At 39.4% G+C, this 22,694-nt stretch overlaps 1 protein-coding gene across 8 annotated transcripts in view; it reads right to left on the reverse strand.

Annotated features, from left to right (window-relative positions):
- SLC4A10 (solute carrier family 4 member 10) overlaps positions 1 to 22,694 on the reverse strand; it is a 307,201-nt gene that overhangs the window by 89,001 nt on the left and 195,506 nt on the right. For 6 of the 8 annotated variants that reach the window (XM_061608643.1, XM_061608640.1, XM_061608645.1 and 3 more), the window contains 4 exons: positions 18,860 to 18,998; positions 16,742 to 16,902; positions 6,013 to 6,201; positions 233 to 324 (listed from right to left, as the gene is read on the reverse strand). In XM_061608643.1, coding sequence (XP_061464627.1) covers positions 233 to 324; positions 6,013 to 6,201; positions 16,742 to 16,902; positions 18,860 to 18,998 — 581 coding nt within the window. The remainder of the gene's footprint in view (positions 1 to 232; positions 325 to 6,012; positions 6,202 to 16,741; positions 16,903 to 18,859; positions 18,999 to 22,694) is intronic. The other 2 variants (XM_061608644.1, XM_061608641.1) reach the window with 1 other exon arrangement.

Genomic DNA, 22,694 nt, shown 5'->3' on the forward strand with positions numbered 1-22,694 from the left:
GTCTTCACAGTGATATGGAATGGAATGACCCAGAATTTTCAAGGGGGGAAATAGTTTGCTTTCAGTTATTAAATACACCTCCTTGTATTCTGAGTAAAATATAGGTGGTATGAATCAATGATCACTAACAATTCAGTAACAATTCATAACACTGAGATGAAACATGCTTTATTGCACAAAGCTAAACTACATTCTTACCATCCAAAGATTGGTAGAAACAGTAAAGTCTTACCTTGCTAAAGTCAACACTGCTATTTTCTCTGCTCACATCATTTTTGGTTTCAATGCTGGCTGGTGCAGACTGTGGGGAAACAATCTGACCTGCTGGAAAAAACGGTTATTACAGAATACTAACAATTATCTGTATTATTATAATAAAAACGTTCAGTGAAAGAGGTGTTTAAATTAGAGTATCATGTACACTTCGTATTCTATACACAGGAAACATGGAATCAAAAGCAAAGACTTTTTTTATATACCATGTTCCCAAGGCAAATGATTCATTCATTTCTTGTAGGAACAGAATAACATATTTTTCCCACTCGAAATATCTTGAAAATAATTAGGACCAGCTGAAATAACCAAACTGAGGTGCTGAGAATGTGAGTTGAAAGGACCTGCGTAGAACCTCAAATACAAGTTTGGTGAAGCCACTTTTCCATTGCTTCCCCAGGGTTCACAACTCAACTTGTGTTTAAATCACTATCATGAGGCAACTGAAAGCTGGCTGACTGCTATTGCAATGATTGTGCTTTACCAGGGCACTTAGCTGGCAGCTATCAGAAGACATGCTTAGAACCCTATGGGATTACTTACATTCCTTAGAGCACAATCCTATGCATGTGTTCTTGGAAAATTAGGTCCCAGTGTGTTCAGTGGGGCTTACTCCCTAAGCTTAAGTCTTATGCTATTTAATAGTCATTCCTTCTTCCCAGAGAATCCTAGGAACTGTAGCTCTCTGAGGGTGGGTGTAGAGCAGTCTTTGCCAACCTGGTGCCCTCTAGGTTTTTTAGACTATAATTCTCATCAGCCCTAGCCAGCACAGCTGTAGTATCTAGGGCTGTGGGAACTGTAGTCCAAAAGATCTGGAGGGCACCAGGATGGCAAAGGCTGCTGTAGGGTTTTATAACATAGTGCCCCAAACTATAATTCCCAGGAATCTTTGGAAGAAGCCATGATAGTTAAGCTGATAGAAAACTGATGCAACTTTGCAGAGTGTTAAGCTACAAGGCTTGTGGTATGAACCAGTCTTGGGTTTTTATTTAATCTCTGTGTGTGTGGTAAAAATATTTTTATGAAATGAAAATGAATCCTTTTATTTTCAAAACAATTCTGATTTCTACAATCAGAACAGAAGTGTGTTGAGACTCATGTGTGTGGGTGGGTGGGTGTGAAAAAGAGCCCAACAATGGAATGATTATTAACAACATTCTGGAAGGTCTTGTTAGAAACCCTGAAGATCAAATGATTCACCAGATTAACAATGAAAAAGTCATGCTTGAAGAAACTGTTGTGAAAACATGAAGAAGAAGAATAAATAATAATACTTTAATTTATAGGCCGCCTATCTAGCCAATGGCCACTCTAGGCGGCTTACAATAAAACATGATAAAATACAATAAACAATATAGCCAGTACAGTATAATACAAAAATTACAGTATTTAGTAGATTGTTTTTACAGTTCTAGGACTAGTTCACCTTGGAAGTCTCAAAGGTCGTAAAGGCCTGATGGAATAGCCAAGTTTTCAGACCCCGGCAAAATATATCTAGGGAAGGGGCATGACGAAGATCCATTGGGAGGGAGTTCCAGATCGTGGGGGCCGCCACAGAAAAAGCCCTCTCTCGAGTCCTCACCAACCTAGCCACTTTAGTCGGCGGAACCGAGAGAAGGCCCTGAGTGGCCGATCTTGTAGGGCGGCACACTTTATGACGGTGGAGGCGCTCCATCAGGTAAACTGGGCCGAAACCGTGTAGGGATTTAAAGGTTAATACCAACACCTTGAATTGAGCCCGGAAAATAACTGGAAGCCAGTGAAGATTATATAACACTGGGGTAATATGATCATAACGGCGGCTTTTCGTAAGTAAACGAGCCGCCGTGTTTTGTACCAGTTGTAATTTCCGGACTGTTTTCAAGGGTAACCCCACGTAGAGCGCATTGCAGTAGTCTAAACGAGAGGTGACCAGAGCATGCACTACGAGTGGGAGCTGATGGATAGGAAGATAGGGTTGCAGCCTTCGGATGAGACGCAATTGACCCCAAGCTGCCCGGCACACCGATGAAACCTGGGCCTCCATGGACAGCCCGGAGTCAAGGATCACCCCAAGGCTGCGGACCTGGTCCTTCAGGGGCAGTTTTACCCCATTAAACACCAGGTCAATATTTCCCAACCCTCCTTTGTCTCCCACGAGCAGTACTTCCGTTTTCTCAGGATTCAGCTTTAGCCTGTTTCTTCCCATCCATCCACTCACAGATTCCAGGCACTTGGACATGGTTTCCACAGCCAACTCTGGTGAGGACTTGAATGAGAGGTAGAGCTGAGTGTCATCCGCATATTGGTGGCACTGCAGCCCAAACCTCCTGATGATAGCTCCCAGCGGTTTTACATAAATGTTAAATAGCATGGGAGAGAGGATAGAGCCCTGTGGCACACCACATTTGAGGGGCCAAGGGTCTGAAACCTCATCTCCCAATGCCACCTGCTGGTGTCTATCGGAGAGAAAGGAACAGAACCAGTTTAATACTGTACCTCCTATTCCCAATCCCTCCAGACGATCCAGCAAGATACCGTGGTCGACGGTATCAAAAGCCGCTGAGAGATCAAGGAGGACCAGAAAGGTGAATTCTCCCCTATCTAATGCCCTCCTCATATCATCCACCAGAGCGACCGAGGCTGTTTCAGTTCCATGTCCAGTCCTGAAACCCGATTGGTATGGATCTAAATAATCCGTTTCATCCAAGTGCGTTGACAGCTGATTGGCCACCACTCGCTCAATGACCTTGCCCAAGAATGGTAAATTTGAAATTGGGCGAAAGTTGTTTAGATCTTGGGGATCCAAGGAGGGCTTTTTCAAGATGGGCTTTATAATTGAATAATGAATGAGCATTTGAATTGCCCTAAAGCTCATGCAAGATAGTTTTGTAGTACACTACCTCTGGACCTTCAAGGAGCTTAGAGAACCCAAAGGTTAGGAGATGAGGGAGGTACAGAGATGAGATGAGCCTGTTAGAGACAGATACAACAAAGACAGACCAAAAAGAAAAAAGAAATGTGAAGATGACTGACACAACAGCAGAGTTTAGATTACATACATTTACTTATGAGCACAAGGACACAGGGAGAATAAAAGGTTTGCTATGAGGTGAAAATGATCAAGTTACATGTCCTATACATCAAGATTCTGGATTATGAGCATTTTCCAAGAACAAAAGTAATAAAATTGAAAAGGATGAATGTACAGCAGGTGAGGGAGTGGTGGAATCAATAGATAAAGACTTGCTACACTGACCATTGAGAGAAAAGATGCCCCAACTTGATCAGATGCTACAAAGATGAAATGACTTTAAATGTTAAAGGAATGCAGGACAAGAATCTGAAGCAGCAAAGAATAAACTTTTGCCTAGATAGCAAGTGATTACTACGAGCATGAAACTCAAGTGAATAAATTCTCAGAGGAGACATGCTAGAGCTTAAGCCATGCAATGTGTCCAGAAAATCCTAAATGTGGGTGGGGATAGATCAGGGTTACTAGGTAGCATACTGCCCATGCTCAAGTGCACATTATTACTTCACATATTCATTGACTGAGTTGCGTTACTAAAAACAGTTTCTGGGAATAAATTCTTGTAATTTTTAAGCCCATATAAAGTTGGTGTGATAGCACATATCCCCTTTATGTCAGTGGTATATATTTTAGCTCAGCATTTTGCTAACAGTGCTGCAAGTCTACCATTCATGGTGACAGATTTAAAATCACTACCATGAATCCCACAGAACTCCTGGAAAGAAAGAATAAATTGTTAAATAATCCTGAACATTACAAATAAATAAAATAAACAAAGGAAGATCACGATAAGAAGTTTGTATCCTCAAAATGAGTAAGACTATAAAAATGATGTGTTTGAAGCATGCAATATCATCTCTCAAACCTGTGCTATGTACTGCATATTAGAGGTACATGGGAGGTATAATGTTGGCTGTGCCATTTCTTTGAGAATGTTTGATGGCCTTGAATGTTAATAATGATTTTAGACTATTTTAAGAACAAAACTGGTTCCACAGTATTTTTTAACAATTATTTCCTAAGATGTGAGAAAACTAATGAACTAGTTCTCACTAAGGTTGTCAAGCTGTGTCTGACTTGTACCACCTCAGACTGCAGGCAGTGGCTCACATGATTCCCTGCATAAAGAAAACTAGCATGTCAAGGAGAAGAGTAAGCTAAAAAGCTTCTCCTTAACATCTAGTTTTCATATGAGCCCCATAACCACAATCTGAAACAATATAGTCCAGGCACACGTTTAGCACCTCAGTGTAAATAAGTCTCAAGTTAAGCAATCAACTGTTAATAATAAGTAAGCATGGTACAATGAGAGGCTTTAAGATTAGAGTTCAGTATTTCAGAAAAGCATCCACTGAAGTCCAAAATATTTTCACCTTAAAGGAGGGCCATACTTACTTCTATTTTTGAATGCAATCTAAGTATGTATGCTGATTGCTTTACAGTGTTGGAATTATTGAAAGTAGGATTAGAAAAATGCACTCCCAGATCCAGGCTTATGCTGTCTGTGGTGCCCTAGCAAGAATGCCTCGCCCATTACTTGCAACACTTTCTACATCTCGCTGATTTTTCAGTGATTTTTTAAAAAGTCATTGGGAACCACACAAAAAAGTTTATGTGGCACTGGAAATAATTACCTTTGACCAGTAAGAACTTGAAAAGGCAACAATCTGTTCAATTACATTATAATTTGCAATTGCATTAAAGCCAACTCACATACTTTATGATGCATCTTGTATATTAATGGAACACAGAATATGAGTGTACCTGTATTGATTTTCCCATACACACCATGGACAAAACGCATTTTAGGTAGAACTGTATCAAGCTTTAAGAAGTCTGTAGACCACACCTTAAGACATTTAAACTAAAATCGTCAAACAGCTTACCTGGAATTGATTGATTTCATCTTGGCTGAGGGCTTTGTCTCATGGCACAAGGACAGACCTATTTACTTATAAAATCTCTTGATAAATGCTTCTTGAAGACAGGATAATTAGGTTTTCCTGGTCCTTTCTAATCCCAAAGACTTGATGGGCCAAGCCTTAATTGCTTAGGCAATGAGATAATGGCAGCTGCATCCACAGAACATCACAAAATATTTGTTTTACGTTCTGCTATAAATGCCTTCCCCTATATCTTAGAAAACATGAAATGGTTTATATATGACATCAGTAAAGATACTGTCCGATTAATCTACAACAAACTGATAAAATCAAATGTGTGTGAATACAGCATATACCCCAAACCACCAGTAAAAAAAAAAGCTAGTGTAAAAATGGAGAAGCTAATTAAACTAGAGTACCTCCCTAAGCACCTGGCATAAACAGGAAGGTTGTGCGACCTGCCCTGTTGGCCTCTCATTCCGCTTACCAGGCTGGCAAGTTCTATCATGAACCCTGTTCTATCATTCCTGGGCCATTGCCAAGGAAGCTCTGTTCCCATATCTTATAATGTTAGCTTTCCAGAGTGAAAGGACGAGTCTGTTCTCCCTAGGATTTCAATGGCAGAAGGGAAAACTTATAGAGAAGAATGCTCTCTAATGTGCTGCAATGTGATATATATTGTTATGCAGGTGTTACAGTGATGTTAAGCCAGTGAAACAGGAAGATGCAGTAGTTTAAGACAGGGGTGCCAACTGCTTTCAAGTTTAGGTGTGGAATACAGTCATATGTTTCATTTAATAAAGAGCTGCAAGTAACCATTACTAAAGTAACATGACACTTTACCATTTTTGTCCATGGAATGAGGTTCAGACTGTTTCTTGCCAATATCAGCAAAGGACCTGACTATTGGGATCCTGTTGCTTAGCTTCTTCTGGTTCTGATGGTGGTGCTGTTTGAGTAAAGCTTCATGGACTCTGTGACGAACATCTTCACTGAGCTGTCCTGAGCCTACTTGTTGATCAAGAATCATGTCTGAAAAGATAAAATATTAATGATCTAATGACATAAGGGCTAATTGGGATCACAATTTAGCCAAACAGTAACAACAACAAAAAAGAACTAACTAGCATTACTAATTCCCAGTTCAAAAATCCAATGAAATATATGAGCCATTGCTGATTTCATCAGTCTGTCATTTATTTATTTATTTACAACATTTGTATGTTGCCCCATAGCATAAAGTTCTCTGAGCAAGTGATACCAATTTACCTGCGATACCAATTTATGTATTATCTTACCACCACTATGCCAACATGGTGGAAACAAAAGGTGAAATCACATCTTGCTGAGTAAAAGGTGCAGAGGGAGACAGGGTTAAGTGTTCCAGGAGCTTCCATAGGTAACATCCAGATTTGTTCATGCACCTGATAAATTAGGCTATTGGCTATGAAATGTCAACCATTACACATATGATAATAATTACATATTATAAATTATTCTTAACTTATTTATAGGCCGATTTTTGAGCACAGCCCACACAAAGTGGCTCACATGTCATAAAAACAAAATGCAATGACAACTAACTCCATGCCTGGAAATGTCACAGTCCTATGGAAGACAAGCTAACCAACAAAAACATTAGTCTTAACTGTCCTAGGGAGCAGCTATTTATGAAATAGTATCGATATAGCTGAAGGCATGGCAAACTGACTCACTGGCCTCGTCCACACTTAATGCTAAGCTAAACTATGGCTTAGCATAAATGAGCAAAGCATGCTGATGGAGTTACAAAATTGCAACTGCTTTGCTTCTCTTCCACTCCTGTTACTACTGCCACACTACCAGGAGCTAAACCATTATTTGTCTTACCATTTACATTCAGATCTGGGCTTGTAATTTCTCTCCCTCAAACAAGCCACCAACAGTAAACCAAAAACAAACCCCAGACATTTTAACCTGTGTAAACTGAATATTTGTTTAATCTACTCTGTTGTTTTAGCTGTATTGCATATATTGCATAATATGATTTGGCTGATTGTTTTTATTTTGTGTTCTGTAAGGTGCCCTGGTATCTGGATTGGTGAAGAGCAGGTTATTAATATTTGTAATAAATACATCATATAAATGATCAAGTTAAATTTCTGTAATGCTATCTTGCATAACGTGATGGAGCTGTGTGCAGAGGAGGATCCATAATAATAAAATTAATATACTAGATTTGAGTGGGGGGGGGAGTTGAGAGTCTGAGGATGGAAGCTACTACTTAAGAGATTGTACTGTTAAGCTTTTAGAGGGATTGGAGGGAGAGGGCAGTATTCCCAATTAAAATTAAAGCTTAAATTATTTCTTACTAAAGCAAGTGAATCATCGTTAATTGTACAGCAAGTGTATTTGCATATGCATTAGAAGAAGCCATGCTGCACAAAACTCTGACACAACACACGTGAGTCATGAACTCTTTTGTGCAGGATATTCAGCCTGCATGTGAACTTTTCTCTCAGCAACCCCACATCTCCCAGTAAGCTCGGGAACACACACAGATAAATTGATACATGATTAAGATGCTAAAACCAGAACGGACTGATCAAGCTTTTGATAACGTTAAAGATAAAGTGAAAAGAATTTTTAAAAAGATAGAAACTCAGGATAAAAATATACAACTTGAGGTGCAAGAGTTCATTATTGTCTATAGAACAAGCAAATTTGTCACCCAAAGATACAATAACAACAGTAGCCCCCCCTATGTGCATGAAGGGGGTCCATATGATTAAAGAGACCTTTGACCCGGCCATGAGGTCAGGCAGCTCCCTGGCCCCGCCCACAAATCTCCATGTATTGAGTGTTGATTTCTGTAAAGCAAGCCTTCCAAAGGAGCTAGAACCCCAATCACATAGGGTTCCAACTCTCACAGAGGTCACCACCACACCTTACATTTAAAGCACTATTATCCCACTTCAGCACAGAACTACAATTCCCAGGACAGTTTAACAATCAACCCTTCTTTCCAGAGAGTTGCAGCTCTGTGAACAGGGGTCTCCTAAGATTTCTCAGCACCTTTCACAAACTACAGTCCCCAGGCTTCCAGGATTCTTTGGAGGAACCAGGACTGTTTTAAGTGGAATAACAGAACTTTAAATGTAAGGTGCAAATGTAGCCAGAGGTATGCATGTATTGGCTCCCCCATGCAGATACCCACACTCAGTACATGAACATCAGAGTGCCCTGAAAGCACATGGACACCCTTCACACGATAAAAAGCATGGGGGGGGGTTAAAGAAGGACACTAAAGAAGCCACTACCTCAAATTCAATTGCTCCATATTGGGAAAGGGCCACACTCAGCGGTACAGCATCTGCCTTGCATGCAGAAGGTCCCAAATTCAATCCCCAGGTAGGGCTGGGACAAAACCCTGGAGAGCCACTGCCAGTCATTGTAGACAGCACTGAGCTAGATGGACCAATGGTCAGACTCGAGTATAAGACAGCTTCCTATGTTCCTATCATTGTATTGCGATGCCAGCTAACAACATTTTTAAGAGGGCTGTTGCCTTCCTGCCCTGCCTATGGGCTTCCCAAGGGGCATGTAGTTCACATCTGTGGGAGATAGAATACTGGACCTTTACTCTGCTCCAGCAAAAGAGTTTCTTGTGGTCTTAAGAACTGCCTATGCAGGACCAGACCATAAACCTAACTATCTGGTCCAGCATCCTGTTTCCAACAGTGGAGAACTCCTGCGAAGTTTACAAGCAAAGAGTAAGGCAACAGCCTTCCACTGCTGTTTGTCCTCAGCACTGTTGTTGTGTCCCCATTGGTATATTGCCTCTGAACAAGCACATTCCATGTAGATATCACAACTAAAATTTCTGACTAGGTAGCTTGTTAATTGTGAGCATTCTGTGCTGGAGTTCAGGGTGGACCCAGGTTACTTAGCTATGATCTTAAGAATTTCAGTTTTTAATGTTTTACTTGTGTTAGGTTAACAGAAAATAGAAATAGAAAATTAACTTTTATTTTAATCAAAACACACACCATTAAACAGCAGACTCTAGCATACCTCACATTTTATCTCAAATGCTTGTTTGACTCACCTCTTGGCCTTGATGCTTAAGGCTAAATGATGGATTATAAGGAGCCACAATCTGATGCAATATGTGGCTGCCTTCCATTATCTGTGGGGCCCCACCTTCTTCTTGGGTTAGAATTCCAACTCTGTGAGCATCAAACCCAGTACATAATTTTTAAGAGAGCTGCTGGAGCTCAAACCATGTAATGTACCCAGACAGTCCTGGTACTTCAACCTAAATGCACAGGCACAGGATGGTTACTAAGTAACATTCTGCACATGCTCAAAGCCGCATTATTATTTCACATATTCCAGGACTGAGCTGTGTTACTGAAAACAACAGCCATTTTGACAGCCCAGCCTTTTTTTAATTCATAGTGCTCTTCAAAGTCCAAAAACTAGAAATAAACAACAGATATTAAGGTAGACAGTGGACCATTTAAACTGTGGATTTAGCTTTGATTTTTACTTTACATATTCAGTGTTTATATAACCGATGGGGGGGGGGGAGGAAGGAAAATTCAGATAAGTAAAGAGCTGCATGAAAGTTATGTTTAAAATCCAGCACAATCTGCATGGCAGATAATTCTTTCCACATAACTGATGCTGTTTTTGCCTTCCCTTCTCTATAGAAAGTCTCCAGGGCAATATCTCTGCCATTGTCAAGTCTCCAAAACATGTTATTTCTCTTTGTCTTATAGTACATAGGCTCCTGGGCACCCTCTGCCCTGTAGCAATATAAAAGCACCATACTAACTTAATCCCAATAACATCTTTCCTTTCAGCCATGTGTGCAATTCCAAAAAGGTGGCCGCTGTACTTAGGGATTAGCAACAGATTGTGCATTATGACAAGGGTGAGCAGATGGTACATCAGCGTGTACTGGTAGATCATGGGATGATTTACCAGTAAGTCGCAAGGGTTCCTGCCTCCCAGCTGTTTAACAATTGCAACAACAATACTGCTTTTTCTTAGGATGTTAGAATCCCTGGCTTTTAGCAATTTAGATGTAGATTTGTACTTGCAGGTGTGGGTCAAGTCAATGTATGGCTTATGAAGTTCAATAAACAACTAGTTCCCCGCCCCCCGATTCCACTTTGCATCCAGCTCTGACCCCCTAAGCTACTATTTTGCACCAAGCTTCACTTGGTGAATCCTAGAGTTTTAGAAGAAGTAGAAAGAACAAAGCATATCCTGCAAATCAGAAGTCTGCTCACACTTGCATTACTCTACTTTTAGCATCAGAAATTGTGTCATAACACAGCATATAAAGGAAGAGCCCTTCTCAGTCAGATGCAAAGCCCTGTTCTAGTCCAGCATCCTGTTTTCCACAATGGCCAGCCAGAACCACCTTTTGGGAAGCCCACAAGTAGAACATGAAGGTGATAACACACTCACTCACCAACATTGTTGTTGACCAAGATATTTGAATACAGAGGATGCAAGACACTGCCAAAAATTATTTTCTTACATTCTGCTTATTCCCTGGGACAAGAGTACATGGATAGAAAAGATGATCAAAACACAATTTGTGCTGCAAATCTATCCACACTCACTTAGAAGCCTCCCCACAACTGGGAGCCCTGATATTTCAGAGTTCCTGATCACAGTTACACTTCTAAGTACATTCAGTCAAACACACTTAGAAACCCCCTTCAGAGCTTCACAAAGGTCTCCAGCAGGGATGGAGATGTTGTGGGCAGGGCTTGTACATATGGCCCTGCTGCCTCTTCACATATTCAGATTGAACACCTAAACAGGACTTCAATCAGCCAAATAAAAGATACAGCTTCAAGACAGCCTCTTGACATATATATACAGAGAAGCTAACCAAAGAAACAAACAGATGATCAGGAACAGTTGATGTCCGTATGTTCTCATCATCCACGAGAATGAAACATTTCCAAAGCAGGTTTCTAGACATCATCTTAACATATCAGAAGTGAAGATCTTCCAGATGTGCCTGGCCCTGTACCTAGCTTGCAAATGGTTATAGCAGTGGTTCCGCACAACTCTGATAATCTTATAGATTCATTATATTCAGTGTGGCAATGTGGCTGAGTAGACTAGGTAACAGGTTTTTTTTTAAAAAAAACAAAGCTGCCTATCCTGAGTTACCTTGTGGGTAAACAAGTTAATAATGCTAGCAAAGGTCTGACCTGCTTCCTAATAAGGACTATAAAAACCACAGATTCTAAATTGATCAGCATGTAAACAGATGATTTTCTCTGTTCCCCCCCCCATATGCAGTCAGTACTATGCTCATTCAACCTGGTATGAGACTTTAAGCCATCTGCATCCCAAAATCCCAACCCTCCCCAACCTAGCACTCCATGGCACCATACCATTTCAAAATCACTCAAGGTTTTATTATACATCTGGAGGATGAAAACTTGGGGAAGATGAATTATTTTCCTTTCATTTAAATTTACTTGCATTTTCCATACAATTATTAATGAAAACCTCCAGCAGCAACAACAAAAATAAAAAACAGATATGCAACCACAAAGGGGAAATAAGAGGTAAGAAAGGAAATTGGGGAATATAGTTATCACCATCTGATTTTATTACTAGGTTTTTGAAATCTGGTAAACATGAAGCCTAACAGCTCCTAGGATGGACAGATCTGTCAATTTCAGTTCTCAGTTTCTAATTTTTCCAATCTTAAATGCTGCAGCAATTACAAGATTTTGAAAAAAATGCTCATGAAAATTCATCAGCATTTAAGTGTGATTTTTTCCTAATAATTACATTTTTGTATGGAGTTTTGACTAATGTACATATTTTTCCTTTCACTAATGTATTCATTTTTATGCACACACCTCCTCCCCAACTTTGTAAACATTGGTTGGTTGGAGAGCTGCATCGCAAAATTGGAAAGCAAGGAGGAGATGCTGGGGGGGGGTTCCCCCAAGTTTCGATAATTGGTTAGTTGCCTGCTTTGGATGGGGTCGTACTCCCTCTGAAAGACCAGGTCCATAGTCTAGGGGTGCTCCTAGATCCAACTTTGTTGCTAGAGGACCAGATGACTTCAATGGCTATGAGTGCCTTTTACCAGCTTCAGCTGGTAAGATAGCTGTGGCCGTTTCTGAACCAGGATAGCCTGACCACTGTTGTCCATGGACTGGTAACCTCCAGGTTGGATTACTGTAATGCACTCTATGTGGGGCTACCCTTGAGGTTGGTCTGGAAGCTGCAGCTAGTGCAAAATGAGGCAGAAAGACTGCTCATTTAGGCAGGGTATCACCAACATGTCACCCTGCTGCTGAAAGAATTGCACTGGCAACCTATTAGCTACTGGTCTAAGTTAAAGGTTCTAGTTTTGGTGTACAAAGCTCAATACAGCTTGGGACCAGGATACCTGAAAGACCGCCACATCCCTTATATACCCAGTTGATCACTGCACTCTGCAGGTGAGGGCCTCCTGCAGATACCATCTGATAAGGAGGTCCGTTTTGCACAACATAGGAAATGGACCTTTAGTGTAGTGGCACCTACCCTTTGGAATTCCCTCCCCTTAAATTTCAGACAGGCTCCATCTCTTGTTATCTTTTCGCAGCCTACTGAAGACCTTCCTCTTTCAACAAGCCTTTTAAGTAGAGACCTTACCCCAGTCTGCATTTGTGTTGGAATTGCTTTTTAAGATGTTTTTAAAGACGTTTTGTTTTAATATATTTTAAAGTCTGTTTTTATTATGTTTTAAAGTGTTTTTACTGCTTTTGTTTACTGCCCTGGGCTCCTACTATGAAGAAGGGCAGGATATAAATCAAATAAATAATTAATAATTAATAATAATATGGGCAAATTTGGAAGGATGGCTGTGTTTCAGTTCTCATATTGTTTCAGAAAGGGTGAATTCGACAGATTTGCCTTTACATGTGAACTGAATCAAATTCCTCTCCCATCCCTAATAGCTGTTGATGCCTGGTGCAAGGAAAAGAGAAGAAAATAAAAATGTAGATGGAGAGGAGTACTGAAATTATCTGCGTTCAAAGGAAGCTGGATTTATACTGACTTCATGGGAGCTGTAGCTCCTGCCTTGGCGTATTCATTGCTAAGTGAAACAGCTCTATAGACATGAGATTTTGGGTTATTACTCAAGTAGTAGATTTTGCAGCAATTCAGACTTGAGCCAGTTCTGTCAATGCAGCTTTATTAGAAAAAAATAGCATCAACATTTATTCTATAATGTGTAGATGACACATACTGTGCATCTCTTGGCAAAAATAAATATACTCAGTGAGGTAAAAATTAAAAGTGTAGACATTTCTTCTGGTCAAATGGAAGCAGAATGTATTCATGCCAATATTAAGAAAAGGTTGCTACAATACACAGAATTAACCTAAGAACCTGTACATGAGTTTGGATTTCAGACTGATCCCAGTACAGCAGCAAGGAACTGTTTAAAAAAAGACTGGGTAGAGAAAGAGAGAAAAAGAGCAAGGGGAAAACAGTAACAGGTTTATTAGATAAATAAGATAAATATCTCATTACACAAAATGAGTCCTACATAGGCCAACAATAAAAGTTTGGGGTTATTTTAGAAAGCACAAAACAGTGGCATTACTTTGTTTACATAATCTCCATGAAAGATCAAAAAGAAAACTCTTACAAACTGAAAATGTAAGATGTTAAGGTTTTGCAATTCTTTATAAGACATTTACTATTTTTACTATTATTTTACTGTTTTATGTGCAACACTTACTTTTTTATTGAGTCGTTTATAAAATGGCACAAATAAAAATCTTTTTAAAAATAGCTTGCATCCATATAAACCACATACTTTCAAAATGTTCATTAAGTTATTTTCAATCACTGAAGCAAGCTTCGCAGAATGTAATAGAGATCCTGAAATATACAATATACCCACAGAATCCAGGATACAGTATTTCATGAACACAGAAAACTGATGTAATAATACATTGGATTGGATCCTGTTGGTCCCCAAATTACATAAAGGAGAGAGCAATTTCCACCAACTCCCTTCTCCATCAGCAGCCTCCCACACCACTCTCAAGAGTCCTCCAACCACAAGGACAGTATTTTGAGGGATGCAGGAGTCTGTGGAAGAAAGGAAGAGACAGGAAATTCCTCCTTTATGAATGTGAACATTGCTTCATTCACGCAATGAAAAGGAAAATCAGGATCTAAGCAGGTCAGCTAAAGTAGGAGTGAGAAACCTTTGGCCCTCCAGATGTTGCTGAACTACAACTCCCATCAGCCATAGCAAATGTAACCCCCACAATCTTGTTTTAGTTGGTTTAGTCTTGTGGGTGGCATTAAGTAGAGCAGAAAGATGGTCCTGGGTGTGGCTGCTGGGGAAGCTAGTATTTAGTTGGCCTTTAACCCCTTGATTAAGGTGCATAGCTATATCGATATAGTACCTAAGTAGGGAGGGGCATGGGGAATTTTGAATGGTGGTTATTTGTATATGTATTATTTAATCATTGGGCCTTGTTGAACCTATGGACTATCTTGGCCAAGCTGAAACTGCAGTGGTTCAGAGCAATAGGACAGAGTGATTCATCTCCCTAAGTGTGAAGAAAATAATTTTCAGTTGACTGCAAAGGTATTTGCAAAAAAAAAAAAAAAAAGACTCATGGACAATTATCTTTTAAGTATTTGGGAGCTGAGAACCATATAAGATTGTGTTATGTTTAATTTTATGTTTCCTTCTGAAAAAGAAAAAAAGTTCACAAGTCATTCATTGTAACTTTCCAAATTCATTTGTTTTGGCCCTTAAGAACCTGCAAGGGATTACACAACTATGCCCAATAGCCGGGAATGAGAGGAGTTGCAGTTCAGTAACATCTGGGGGGGCAAAGGTTCCCCACACCTGAGTGCAAGCAAACATAGTTGGATATTATATAGTTGCAGTTGGATTCCACCTTATATTTGCTTTAGCTTCCCCTTTCCCTGTAGACCCCTTGCTCCCCTTAAAAAAAAAATCTACAGGGTTGGAGAGCCCTCCAGAGCAGATTTGGGAAAGGGCTGCAGCAAGAGGTGAGGAAGGAAAACCCCATTGCATCCACTGGCGTGACACATATGGATCTTGCTCATAAAACTGAATTTGAGTGTGTCCACAACAAAAAGAATATGCACAACCTATGACTTATCAGTGTATCCCTGTAAGCCAAAATGGAACAAAAACTGTGATTCAAGCTAGAAAAATGGCATATGTTAAAATCAAAGAGTTATTTCAGTGGCTGCATTCAGACCATGTGACAATTCTAGAATGTATCCAAAGATGGAAATATCAAAAAGAACATTTCTATTTGTCAATTTGAATTGAAATAATGGGGAAAATACAAGAAGTAGTTTATTTAAGGCCACAGAAGGCACATCTTCTAGTATTCTGGTCAAGACTACTACTGAGATCTCATTGTTTAAATAAGGTTCAGTAACTTGTAGCCTTTGCATTGAATCCTGTCACCTAAAGAGTACCATGTTGCTTCAATGAAGAGGCACAAGTGTAATACGAAGAGAATGTTGACTGTAGCTATTGGACGTAGCATCAGATAATAGGAAGTAGTAGTGAGATCTATCACCCTTCATACCGTTCTTAAAGCAGTCCCCTAATAAAATTATTTTGTTTTACTTTATTTAGCAAGATCTATATACCACTTATAATAAAATCTCTAAGCAGTTTACATAACAGTATAAAATAATCATTTAAAAATAACGATTAAAACAAAAACTTGTTTTAAGTATTTGAATTTTCTTCCATTAATACAAAATATTATCACCAAGACTTCAGAGGGGGAAAAAATTCATTCATTCTTTCATTCATTCATTCAGAGATCTCTTTTCAAACACACACACACACACACAGAGAGAGAGAGAGAGAGAGAGAGCGTACCTTCTCAACACAGTGACTTTTCTGGCCCTACCTACCTATGCAAGCAGGCGCCTTCTGTTTTAACTTTTAAACACCTTCTGAAAACCTTTCTGTTCCATCAGGCTTATGAAGGCAATTAAGAAGTTGCCTTTTTGCAACAGTTGGCCTTTGTTTTTATTGTATTTTTAATGTTTTTATTGTATGGTTGTTTGCTTGTTTGTTTTAATTTGTAAACAGCTTTGATGTTTTCAACAAATTACTAGTATACAAATATATTTATAAGTCAATCAATCAATATGTTTGAAATGAACAAAGACAGTGCCTTTACTCAGCTCCTCTCCTGAATCACAACCTCAGTCCTATTCTTTTTCAGCTAATTGGTATCTTCCCTTCAACAACTGCTGCACCCCCTTAAATTTCCCTGTCTATAAGAGATAGCTCCCTGTGCCTGGGTGATAATACCGGAAAGACCATCATTAATACCACAGCTAAATCTAAAACATCCTGGGGGGAAATGCATGTGAGTACTTGGAGATTTTTTTTACTTAGAGTGTAAAACAGTTTACCATCCCATAATCAAGCAGCACATCTTATGCAAGATGGGTTTTTGTTTTTGTTTTGCTTGGGGGGGGAGGAGGCATCTACATAGAACTGTGTAAAATGCACACTTACCTGCAATTTCTTCTAAAGAATTTGCTCTCATGTCTAACAGCACAGTGCCATTGAGGATACAACTTCTCAGCTCAAACAAGCTATGAAGTGACAAAGTGGCAACGTATGGTTTACTCCACCTCTCTCCTCCATCTTCAACATCTTCTTCAAACTTCAACCATCTAGGCAAGCAAAAAAGCTTTGTCAGCTCTTTCCATTTGAGAACTGAAAAGTCAGTCATGTGTATGTAATAAGGTAGAGACACAAATAGCTAGACAGACAGACCAGCAGCAATTTCACTGCTCTGCTCTTTTAAGTTACATCTAGTTATGTCTTCCTGTTTCATGGAAGGCTCTTCGATCTAGAGAAGGCTTCCATGAATGAAAGGAGATGACGATTTTCACTGCTTGTCTTTCCAACCTCCTGGGCACACAGAAAACAAAATCTGATCCAGCAGGTTGGGGATGTTCTTGAACAGCCTGCAAAGTGGCATGACGGCAGCAAGAGTAAGGGAGAAATTTTAAAAACTCACCTCCCTCTTTCATTCACAGAAACTTCCACTCGATCCAAGAGCCTCCCGTGAATGGAAGGACAGCACTGCAAACAACCCTATGGCATGGTTCACACATAATGCTGAGCCATGGTTTATTACATAGTTTATACACATGGATAGTTTGAACCCAACCCAGTGGCTTAGCCACAAAAAACCATGCTCATAAGCCATGCTTTGTTGCTGGTTGCATAGCTGGCCTTTATTTCAGCATTTTCTCCAATATGAATTATGATAATAGTACTGGATACCTACTATATGGGTTATTTGTTATAAGAATTACCAAGACCTGGAAGATTGTCTTACCCCTTATATACCCAGTCATTGTACTCTGCAGGTGAGGGCCTCCTGCAGGTACCATCTTATCAGGAGGTCTGTTACGCACACCATAGGAAGTGGACCTTTAGTGTAGTGGCACCTACCCTTTGGAATTCCCTCCCCTTAAATATTAGACAGGCACCATCTCTGCTATCTTTTCAGCACCTACTGATGACCTTCCTCTTTCAACAAGCCTTTTAAGTAGAGACCTTATCCCAGTCTGCAACTGTGTTGGAATTGCTTAAATGATTTAAAGCTTTTTTTTTTTTAAAAAATACATTTTTAAAGAAGTTTTATTTTAATATATTTTAAAGTCTGTGTTTAAGATGTTTTAGAGTGTTTTTAGTGGGGGGGGTTTGCCACCCTGGGTTCCTTCTGGAAGGCAGGCAGGAAGGCAGTACAAAGATTCTTGCTAATACAATGGGACTTTCCCCCCATCCTCCCCCCATGACACCAATGCCCCCCCCGAAGGAGAAGGGAGATCATTTCATCAGGCAAGCAAAATTGCTTGTACTGACAGAACAATCTTCTCAGTGCTACATTATACAACCCATAATTGCTAAGTTCTTACTTGGTTCCATTTAACATTCTGCTCAGGATACACACATGTGTAACAACATTATAAGCACGTATATTTATGGGTGACTGTAATCTTGTCCCATGAAATAATAAAACCCCAAATAAGTTTGGGAACCAATAATGTCATCCCCACCCCATGTTTTTCCCTCCCCATACAGACATTCCTGGAGCATCCATGGGACCAGACCATGGAGCAGTAGTTCCCGCTTGTATGAATCAGGCCACCACCACATCTTGAACACTGGGAGGAATAGTTAGCTTTCTTCATGTCAGTGTGTGCCTTTGTTGCTATGAAAACAATGAGCAAAAGCCTCCTCTGGTTAAGATATCCACAACAATAAAAGGGGCCTAATTGCTCTATCATCATAACTGGTGCTTCGTTTCTCAGTCCTGTAAAGCAGCCAGAAAAATCTTTGGTTTCCCATTGTTGACAGTCAAAACGGACACCCAAAAGTCCATCTGAATTCATCTAGGCCCCAAGATCTGACCTAAAAAAAAAAGTTAAATCCAGATGACAGCATCTGGCTTTGAAGAAAGACACGTGTATAGCAATACTCGTTATGTATGATGAATTTAAACTTCATGCTTGGCTTAAACCTAACTAATAGGCATTTTGGCCTTCTCTGTGTCTTTGAAAGGTCCCACCAGGTTCCTTCAGTGCACATCAAACACTAAACAAAAACAAGGCTCACCTGGCAGTCTCCCTCCACTCCGCATCTTCTCCTTCACGCCACCAAAGTTCATCAAGCTCTGTGAATAGGTCGTGAGGGATGTGTTCCTCATCATCATCTTCTGTTCCGAGAATAAACTGTACCCTCTGCGAAGGGGTGTCTAGAGGAGAAAAAAAAAGGAGTGGGGGACAAGACATCAAGGTGGAACAAGGAGTATTTACAAAAAGGCAGTCACACGACAATGATTCTATTGAGTTTTCCTTACATTAATACATTTAAACCAAAGAAACACCAGTGTTATTGGCTGCAGCTGTGTTCTTTTATGGTGAATAAGTAAATGTCTAGAATGTAGTAAGACTTTGCAGCTGTCTGTTATCAATTTAGTTAACTTTTAGAGGCAGGTATTACAGCACATAATAAAATAATCACAATTTGTCAACTCAGTCATGCTTTAATCAGTGTTCTCAAGCCACCAAAGACCCATGTTGTCACGGATCACGCTTTGCTGCTTGGCAAGTTTCTTGCATATATGTGTATGAAATTGATTACAACATACTCCTCGCTGCTTGGTTATATGCCCTACAGATGTGGTTACTGCTTAGGTTTATCCTCATCCTCTTAATGAAGTCAAAATATCTGTAACTGAACTGAATAATACTCATTCTCGCCTCTTTGTTGCCTCCTCATGTCAACTTTTATATTGTAAATTCCTTGGGGCAGAAGCCTCTTGCTAATCTGAAAAGTGCCATGCATATTGATGATACTATATATAAATAAATAAAGCAGGTGACAATCAGACAAATGAACATGTCATTCCCAATAGGATTGACATAAATTGGTTTAAATCAATTTAATTCTCTTAAAAATGAAATTAATAAACTCAACTCATTCATTCATTTTAGTTTTAGAAATGAATGGAAATTCAAACATATGAGTCCCAAATGGCAATCCATTTCTTGAAATGTGGTAAGTCTTGTCCTTTGGAAGGGCAATAGTACACCTGAAAATGTCAAGCACATTGGATTGAAAACAGAGAAGACCAGTTGAGTCTCTCAATGAAAGTAGCAAGAAGCTTATTGAATTTATATCTTTTTAAAAATTATCTCTGCAGCAGAGACCCTTTTCCCAATCTGTCTAAACTTGAGCAGGTCTGATGCCTTAAAGAAGCAGTACATCTTAAAATGTAATGCCAATAGCATGTAAAGCACTGAATTTACAGAAATTAAAAGACCAAATGAATTTGGTAGCTAAGGAAAATGAATGAGAGTCACAGAAATAATCTAATTCCAAATTAGTAACAAAGATAATATAATTTTAATAAACAAAAATATTTAATAACAAAAATTAAGAGAGGAGCTAAATTATTTTTTCCCCTTGCGTACACCCTACTGAATATATTTCACAGGAGACCATTGTTACATAAACACTTTATAGTGCTGGCATTTCTCAATATTTGAAATGGTTTATTATACTGTATTAGGAAAACATCATGATTGCATTGTGCTTGGTTATATTAACTGAAAGAATAAATTCAAACAATCATCATAGTGCTTCCTGCTTTCAGCTATTTGGATAATGCAAGGGGTTTTGAATATTATTATTATTATTATTGTTATTATTTCTCACATCAAAGGCCACAGCAGCCTTAAAACCTACTTTGCATCATAAAGACCAATCTCTTTTATTATCACACTTTACTTTGCATTTCTGGAAAACACAGCAGGATGACTGCTGTTTCTGACACTCTGCTCCACAGCTGAGAGAATAACCAAGAATATTTCTGGAGACCACATAGAGGCCAATTCAAGGGAGGCAAAAAGGATTAGCAGACAGGCATATTCAGCTGTGCTTCTGGGTGGTATCTTACTAACATGAAGATATTTAGCACTGGATTCAGAGAGAAACATCACTCAGTTCATGCAGTTTGGTGTGCTTAACAGGCTGTGCCAAGCTTTCCACATACATCAGGGCATAACAAAGAGCAAATGGATAGTCAGGGCCACAGAAAATAAATCATGACAATGATATATTTTATTGATGGAGACATTTCCTTCTGGGGTGTGACTGCAACAGCAGCTACAAACATATAAACCTTATCTACAGTCAGTGTTGTTCATGAATCAATTTCCAGAAGGATAGCAAAAATGTTAAAAAGAATCTTGTGTCACATAAAGACTAACCAATTGGTGTAAACTTTCGTAAGTGCATCTGAGTCGGGAGGTATAATATGTGTATAATGTGTGTATCACACATACACACATGGGTGTGGAGAGAAAAAATATAAGCACTGCAGTGAGAGTGAAATGAAATGCAACAACATTCAGACTGTGACAATTATGTTAAAGCTTAATTGTATAAAAATAAGCACTGTGACCATCTACAAAGCAATGTTCATGAGAACACAAACAGCACTGGGACATTAGCTAACTACTGTAGATGGGGTTTTTTTTTAATAAAAGCCATTATCTTTATTCATGCCATAGGTGACAAAACGTCTTGAACTATGTTTAAATCAAGTGAATTATCCTGATGGAATGAATGGAAAGAGACTCCCTTCTAGCAAACTAGCAACCACCTTAATAACGTTGGTATAAAATATTCTGTACTGACTTCTTAAAATTATATGAAAAGGCTAAATTTTTATGAATCCCTAAAGACATAGGTTAAATCATCCTGAGGGATTAGTTTACCATGCTGCAAAACCCAACCACCACTGACAAATGTACGTCTGTGTTATTAAGCAGTTTAATTTGCTCCAGCCAGAACTGTCAGCCACTTATCCAAAGGCAAAATACGCATACGAGTGGCTATTTTCACAAACCACAAAAAGAGAAGGGAATAAAGCTCGGTACGACATTCAGTAGGCAGAGAACATCAGCAAGCACATGCAATTCCTTATTGATAATTTCCTAGCATTTGGGGGTGCCACAATTTCTCACATAAAATCAAAACACGCATTTACCAGTAGTGGGCAGCACAGCTCATATTTATTTAAATGTATCAGACCATGTCCAAATCCATCAGCTAATTAATGTATTAGATAAAATAAGTTTGTCAGGAATTCAGATCACCAAGGATTTGAAACATAAAAAGAAAAACAAGTCTTTCTAAATGTAGTGGAAATGCAAACTTTCTTCATCTCATGATGGTAAAAAGAGATGGTATACAAACATAGCATCATTGAGTTGGAAAGGACTTCAAAGTTCATCAAGCCCAACCCCCTACTGATGTAGGATATCCCTGAGAAGTCACCATCCAACCTCTGCTTAAAAACCTCTAATGAAGAATACTCCACCGATTTCCAAGGCAGCCTGTTCCATTGTTGAGCAGCTCATATAATTAGAAAGAGCTTCCTAGTGTTTCATTAAAAAACCCTTTCTTGTAATTTGAACCGCTCGGCTCGCATTCTGTCCTCCAGAGCAACAGAAAAGAAATTTGTTCCTTCTTCCATGACATTCCTTCAAATGTTGGAAGTTTACTATCAAATTGCCTCTTAGTCATCATTTGTCCAGGCTAAACACACCCAAGTCCTTCGAATTTTCCTCGTGACTTGGTCTCCACACCCCTCACCATCCTCTGGGTACGTTCCAGTTTGTCAATGTCCTTCTTAAACTCACCGAGAACTGGCACAGACTCCAGGTTAGATTTGACCAAAGCAGAACAGAGTGGTACCATTATTGCTGATGAAAGGGCCACTATACTTCTGTCATTGTGCCCTAGAACTACATTTACCTTGGGACGGTGTAAAAGCCAGAACAGAACAGAACAGGCCGGAATGGGCCCTTTATAAAAGACATTGATGCCAAAAACACTGGGATGTGTTACAGACACTTGAGAACAACATTTAGGAACAAAA

Source organism: Rhineura floridana, chromosome 2, assembly GCF_030035675.1.
Source record: "Rhineura floridana isolate rRhiFlo1 chromosome 2, rRhiFlo1.hap2, whole genome shotgun sequence".
NCBI classification, from domain to species: Eukaryota; Metazoa; Chordata; class Lepidosauria; order Squamata; family Rhineuridae; genus Rhineura; species Rhineura floridana.